Source organism: Juglans microcarpa x Juglans regia, chromosome 3S, assembly GCF_004785595.1.
Source record: "Juglans microcarpa x Juglans regia isolate MS1-56 chromosome 3S, Jm3101_v1.0, whole genome shotgun sequence".
Taxonomy (NCBI): Eukaryota; Viridiplantae; Streptophyta; class Magnoliopsida; order Fagales; family Juglandaceae; genus Juglans; species Juglans microcarpa x Juglans regia.
Genome location: NC_054599.1, coordinates 24,654,806 through 24,661,942, shown reverse-complemented (window position 1 = coordinate 24,661,942; position 7,137 = coordinate 24,654,806). Strand labels below are relative to the sequence as shown.

The window sequence follows — 7,137 nt, the reverse complement described above, 5'->3', positions numbered from 1 at the left end:
CATCGGTGCCAGGCTCGGCAAGCATAAGTTATTTAGGAGGTTTTTATACTTTGCCAACGCTCAGTTTTATGACTGCGGAGAACAAAATGTATTGCTGATATTCATCAAGCATAAGAAAAGGAGAAATATAACTAGTTTAGCAGGGACTTGGATTATTTTTCATAGTATAATGTTTCAAATGGTCTTGTTGTATATAAACAAACATGGACACGGATCAGCGTGCCAAGTAAATGTGAGTAAATCTTCATTCTTCTAGACTTCTCATAGTCATATAAGATGAACAGGAAAATAGATGAAGTTTTTGGGGAACTGCCACAAACTGGTAGTATCTGGATTCCATCCAGGATGTAGCTTCCAAATCCTGCTTTCACGGTTTCACCCCCTTATTCCCTTGGCTTCACTGTACAATTGGTCAACCGTGTCCTGCAGATCAGTGGTTAAAAACTAAAATGTAAGGAATAATGAAGGCCTTTCTAAGAAGTAATTTCTGAATGCCAGCCACAAGACATTGTCTTATGAAAGGGCTTGATGAATTACTTCAAAAAATCAGGGTCTTGCATGCCCATCTTGAAGTACAGTCCTTAAATTATGCACATGGTGCCTTTTTGGACTCTGCTTTGGAAATCAGGTTCAGGTTCACAAGAGCAGTAAAATGCCCTTGGAACTTTTTTATTTAATCCTTGTTGCCTTGTATTGTAAATTCAATCAAACTGTAACTTAATCATAGTACACATTCTAAAGGTTAGTACTAATTTGGAAAGATGGGAACCTTCCCCTCTTTTGCTAGAGAAATATGGAAAAGACACATCTTGCTCTTGGGTCCAGTAGAAAGTCATAGTTAATAGTGGGCAGTCATTTCATTGGAAAATAAAAAGGAGCACAAGCCATACCTTGTAGTACTTAAGCAGTTGTGGTCTCTTCAATTTGAATGTTGGAGTTATCAGATCCCTTTCCATGTCAAAAGGATTTGGTTCCAAATGAACTGCTTTTAACATCTCAAAGCCTCGAAGCTGTTGGAATGTCTTTCAAGTTAGATGAGAAGACATAACTCGGCATGAAATTAGCAACAACCAAGTGAAAAATATATACATACTTGGTGTTTGTGACCGGTGTTATTAAGCTCATCCACAATGTATTTCCTTGCCTTCAGGTTTTCACACAATGAATTGAAATCGCCAGTCACATGATGGTTTACTGCCCAATCCTCTAGTGCTTTTTGGTCAGGGACCACCACAGCTACAAGACATGACTCGAAACTGTTTCCATAAACCCAAATCTGTGTGACCAAAGAAAGTTAATGGCACTTGTTAGACTGGACAAACTGTGTGTAAACTTATAAACAGGACACATCTATTCCTAGGTAACAAGGAATTTGGTGTTACAATTTATATAGATTCTAATACAGTGAGCACCAATGTGGACTCCAGCAACATACCGATGTTATGAGAGGACATCGCAAGTATGTGCTTTCAATGTTCTCTACAGCAACATATTCACCTTGAGACAGCTTGAATATATTCTTTTTCCTATCAATGATTTTCATTGCTCCATCAGGTTGCCATTCTCCTATGTCACCTGCAATTTTCTCAACGTTCATATCCAGTTTTGGAACTAAATTTAGACATCTTATAGCAGGTTAAAAGGTTACTAATGTGTTGTATACAGCCTTAGAATATAGTTTGTCACTGCATAGTACTTGCAAGGTTCTACCTGTATGAAACCATCCATCAATAAGGACTTCTTCAGTAAGATCTTGTCGCTTGTGGTAACCGGAGAACAATGTTTTACCCCTCAGGCAAATCTCCCCACGTGGCAGGCTGGAAAGTGCATCATATCCCATTTCTGGCACTGACTCAAGCCTGGCTTCAATGGTTGTGATTGGGACTCCAACGGTTCCCACCATAGTAAATACATTGGCTATGGATGTAAAACACCCACCACAACTTTCAGTGAGACCTACCATGAACAAACATCCATCGTAAGTTGATAGACTTCCAGAAAGCAGTGTATGATACGAGAACAGTACTGTATGATTTGCTTGGAAGTAAACAAAGAAGCCCTAGGTCTTAATGCATCATTTAAGAAAAACAAAAGTTGCGTATACAAACTTCTGAAAATAAGCAAAACACTTGGGAGCAACATACCATATCCTTGGGATAAGGTTGAATTGGTGACTCTCAAAAACTCCTCCACATGCCTAGGCAAAGGTGCAGCACCTGATAACATGATACGAACTCGCCCCCCTAATGCTTGTTTAATCTATATTGATTACCACATAATTAGAATCTAAACTATATATTACAGAATTGAATCACAAGGACAGGAATCCTATATTGACTGACTTTATCAAAGATGAGCCTGTCCAAGAGAGGTGCTGCTTTGTCTTGTGAGAGACCCTTCTCCAGATTTCCCAACTTGCTGCCATGGGATTTAATGTTAGCCAGGCAGTAGGGAAGCGAAATAAAGTGCAGAGTGTTCATAGTTAAACATACTAGTTATAAGCATATTGGAACAATGTCTTCCAGAATGCACCTCCAGATGAGATTTTCTTTTCTATCCCTTTAAGCAAAAATTTAAGGCCAACGTTTAGAACAAAGAAAATTAAATATACATAGTTGTATAAATAAAAAACAATTCATTGACAAATGAGTATACCACTGTATATACGATCATAAACTCTAGGAACCCCACAGAATATAGTTGGCCTTAGTTCCTGGATGTCCTCCATCAGAAACCTGATGTCCTGCAAGTTCAAAGCAAGTTCGAAGTCAGTGTATGGAAGAGTTACAGTCAAACAAAAAAACGCGAATAAGGAACTCATTGCAAGAAATATAAGTCTTTATCTTACGCCTTGCCAAAATCCTATAGAGCAACCTTTGTAGATGGAGTAGCACTCCATTATCTGATCATAGACGTGGGCCAAAGGAAGGTATGAAAAGTATGAATCTTCTTCTGTAGCCTGTAACAGGGAAGATCCAATGTCAATATCATCATGCAACTGCCACCTAGCTTCATGATGCAAATGATTCTCATCAATGAATAAATGGAGAGGTATCAGTGATGTTACCAATCTTAGTGGCTTCCTTCGATGCTTTCGTTTTTTTCTTTTCTTTTCTTAAGAAGACTTGAAACTATGACCTACAAACCGCCCCAATTGTTGCTTTTCAAACCTATGACCTTCCACATCTAGATGATCTACTTTCATCTAATTAAAATAATCTTCACCAGATGCCCATCTCCACAACATTACTAAGCCATGAACATACTTTCATTCTATACACACGGTATTGAAGAAATTTTCCACCAACTTCAGGATGACAGAGTACAATATGCACCAACCTAGATTAGAGCACAAGCTAAAATCCAAAAACCATAGGCCAGTGGAATCTTGAAAAAACTGGGAAGAAGAGAACTAAAAGATTTTCTCTGGTCTGAAACAGAGACAACAGTGATTTCAGAAAAGTCGATTAACTCCACATGAATACAAACCTTAGCTCCTGAATTTCATTCTAAACAGGCCTTTTCTACACTAGTTTTGATACAATAGACGATGAAGACTTTCTTGTCATTAGAATGAGAACATAAATTTATACATCAAATGTATGTTCTATAGAAAGTTATTTGCTTTTGGATAGAAACCATCTTAGCGATTTATGTCAAAGTCACAGATTAACATCTATTGACTTCGCTTTCTGCAATCCTAATGTCATGGAGATGGGAATCTGGTGATGACTATTGACACAAAAGATATGATCACCAAACTAAAGACATAATGAACCGAACATGGCAATGTATATGCAAGAGCTCTGAACCTTCAAGCAATATTAAAAACAAAATGTTAGAGAACCATTGCGCTTCAAGAAAACGATTTTGTGTTTTGGTTGTTTTACCACTTTATCTGTTAGGAAAAGTAGGTGCTCAATCGACAATACTTCTGCCATTATAGCCCCATTTGTAAGAATGACACCTTTTGGTTCTCCTGTTGTTCCACTTGTATACATTATTGTACAGACGCTGGTCTTCTGCTTTGGAGGCAATTCACAGTTCAAAGTTCCCTGAAATTGAAGGACCAATCAAAATCACTGTAGACAAAAAAAGAGCATTCATTGTACAGAAAAAAAAATTTGGATAGACGTCCTACCAACTTAGAAAACTCTTCCCAAGAAAAGCAAGATGCCCCAACTCCTCAGCTTCTTGCTTCTGTGTGCTCGAAATATTTGAAAAACTAACAATAGCTGACCAAGGAAAAGGCATAATTACCTCACCCTAGAAATTACACATTATTTTGTCAAGTATATAAGAAAGAAGACAACAGTTTTACCTACTTTTTAAATTTGCAGAACACCTTGGGAGGCATGATAGAATCTGCACAAATAGTCACCACTAAAGTGAGAGAAAAAAAACTTGCCTGAACAAGTTAGATCGAGAAATGTAAGTTTCAAAGTGGCAATTATTTTAATTCATGCGTAAAAAATTATAAGTAGTTTTGAATAAAAATGAATAAATATTGAGCATGTGCATGCACAAACAGAGCCCAAAGACAAAGCGGGGGAGAAAGAAAAATTGAAGAAGAGTTGAGCGGAGCAACATAACCATATCAAGCAATTTTTGAAAGAACATTTGTACCAAATTTAATAAAATTGACAGAATGAGAACCTACAGCAGGGATTTTATTCTCTTGAACGAAAGCTATTGAAACTTCAGCGTGGTTGACGATGAACTCCACAGCATTAGCACCTGTGATGAAACAAAACCACATCAAGTTACTGATCAAGCAATTCATGATTTAGTAACCCAACCAGTGTTCTATAACTCTAGTGCATTGATTGCCATACCAAGCGTGTCATATAGCGGGACAAATGTCACGGCCTGGCTGCTACAGGCCTGTCGACAACAACACATGAAAGATATCAAAATAACACTAGATGCATGCAGTTCAAACAGTTACTTAGGTAAAGCTGTCTTTGGCTTTTGTCTTGCTACAAGAAGAAGTTACATATCATGTTGAGGAGAATTAGGAAGCAATATACAAGGTGGAACCGACTGCACTATGCGCATGAGTACAGTTCTATTCAAAATCTTATCAATCTTTTGACAACTCTTTGCATTATCAACATGGAATTTGCATTTGTGACGTGATCAAAAGATTGATATAAAAGTATGAATGCATGCATGCATGTACACATGAATAGTATACCTCCATTGCAGTAATCCATTCCGGACAGTTGGATCCATATATACCACAGCGATCACCCTACATATGCAAAACGCATAACTGCTTAAAAAATTGGATTTTCGGGTAAATTATGTCAAAACAATAAAAGAAAGGAAAAGAAAAAGCGTTTTACTAACAGGATTGACACCAAGGCTCCTCATGGCGGAGCCCAGGCGGATGGCTGTGTTGTAAACCTCCTGATATGTGAGCCATACGTAGGGACCCACCTGTGGGAAATCCAATAAAAATCTCTCTTAGCATATCAGTTTAACTTCCCCCAATGAAAATTCTTGAGCTTACGCCCGCTTTCATCCGAGTTTTATTAGGCCGGATGGTGTACGAAGAGTGAGTTTAGTTGTACCTTTGAGTCGGTGGTTTGACGTCGACCCAGCATTGGATTGCTGGGGCTTCTCTTAGCAGAGTCACTGCAAGCATAAACCGAGTTTCAGTGGATAATGAATTGCAGAGAGCTATGATCGAGACCATGCAAAGTCTTCCCCAGATTATGATTTTAGAAGTTTTTTTTATTAATATTATATTTCTTCCAGCATGACAACAGGCCTATTAGCTCAGTTGGTTAGAGCGTCGTGCTAATAACGCGAAGGTCGCAGGTTCGAGACCTGCATGGGCCATTTCCTTATGTATTTATAGGCACATGCCTAGCTTAGCTTAGCTTAGTTTTAGGCCATCTATGCCATGCTACTTGACCTAGAAAAATGTTAAATCTTTATTCTCGGAATGGCTTCATTTTTTGTTATACATCTGCTTGGACACGTACATTTTCCCATTCCCTCCCCCATATTCTAAAAAATCAACCCAAATCCATGAAACACAATAATACGGTCCGGTTCTTGAATGGAATGTCAGATAAACTAGAGGATAATGCTAATGGATCGGATCATATATAATATATAGAGAGAGAGGGAAATATACCTGAAGAATTGCCAGGGAGATTCCAACCCGGCCGGAAAGTCCAGGAGACCATCTTTAGCATAAATGCACCTATACACAGGCCCTGCCGACGGCTTTTGATGGGTCGCCGGCCTTGATTCCTCAACCTTTACTGTATACATGACCTCCGTCGACATTGAAGAACTTTGTAAGTAGATGAAAATATGGTGTTGAAACGGCTGGCCTGCTTGTGATGAGAAAGCAAAATTTGCTGAAAGAAGAAAGAGTAGTACTGAATGAGGGAGTTGGAGAGGTAGTTGAGCTAAGGCAATAAATAGCCAGCGTTTATGGCTCCTTTATCTGTTTTTGTCTGTATGTAGGTGAGTTTACTTTCATTGCATTTATAGACGTGGTAGATCCTATATAGCTAATGGAAAAATTTAATTGTAAGTGATTTTGTGCACTAATACGCGCACTTATTCAATATGATTGGTTAAAAAGTAGATTTTATTAAAAATAGTGCTAATTTGAATTTAAAATATGAAGGCAACAACGTTAATACGCAGATTGGTACGCAAACTTGCTTGTATATAGTAAAACTCATAGTTAATTTGGTCATCAATGGATTGCATTTTATTTTTATTTTTTTTATATTCTTGAATATATATATAATATTTCACATTATATCATAAATATAATTACTACATGAGTACGTACGTACCTCCTATTTTTATGCTAAATGCATGGATTTCACTTAGAAATAGAGATCAACAATATCATATTTCACTTGGAAATAATAGAAATGGCTGTTTCTTTGTTGATCTTTTAATATTATTCTTTTGTTTTTATTTGATAAGATCAGACAATCATAGACGAATTAACTTCTCATGTGTCCGATCCTGGTTCCTCACCTCATGACCTAGCTAATTAATTAGACCTTCTCCACTCTTGTCAAAGGGAGAGGTTAATTATTATAGGGAGAAAATTATTAAGATAAATATTTTGTACAATCTTAGCATATATGTCTCGCG

The 7,137-nt window shown here is 37.5% G+C and overlaps 1 protein-coding gene and 1 non-coding gene across 2 annotated transcripts; one reads left to right on the top strand and one right to left on the bottom strand.

Moving 5' to 3' along the window:
- Nucleotides 1-128: 128 nt before the first annotated feature.
- Nucleotides 129-6,465, bottom strand: LOC121258328 (long chain acyl-CoA synthetase 2). The gene is given in 20 exon segments (XM_041159816.1): nt 129-423; nt 891-1,010; nt 1,094-1,276; nt 1,436-1,575; nt 1,711-1,956; nt 2,145-2,259; nt 2,343-2,418; nt 2,493-2,559; nt 2,656-2,743; nt 2,849-2,959; nt 3,891-4,055; nt 4,142-4,182; nt 4,185-4,235; nt 4,326-4,365; nt 4,661-4,737; nt 4,836-4,884; nt 5,198-5,254; nt 5,353-5,442; nt 5,577-5,640; nt 6,149-6,465. Coding segments are annotated over 20 exon segments (1,983 nt in total). The 5' UTR covers nt 6,304-6,465; the 3' UTR covers nt 129-375.
- TRNAI-AAU lies at nt 5,774-5,847 on the top strand. Its single transcript has one exon. It is a non-coding gene; the product is annotated as a tRNA-Ile (tRNA).
- Nucleotides 6,466-7,137: the final 672 nt, after the last annotated feature.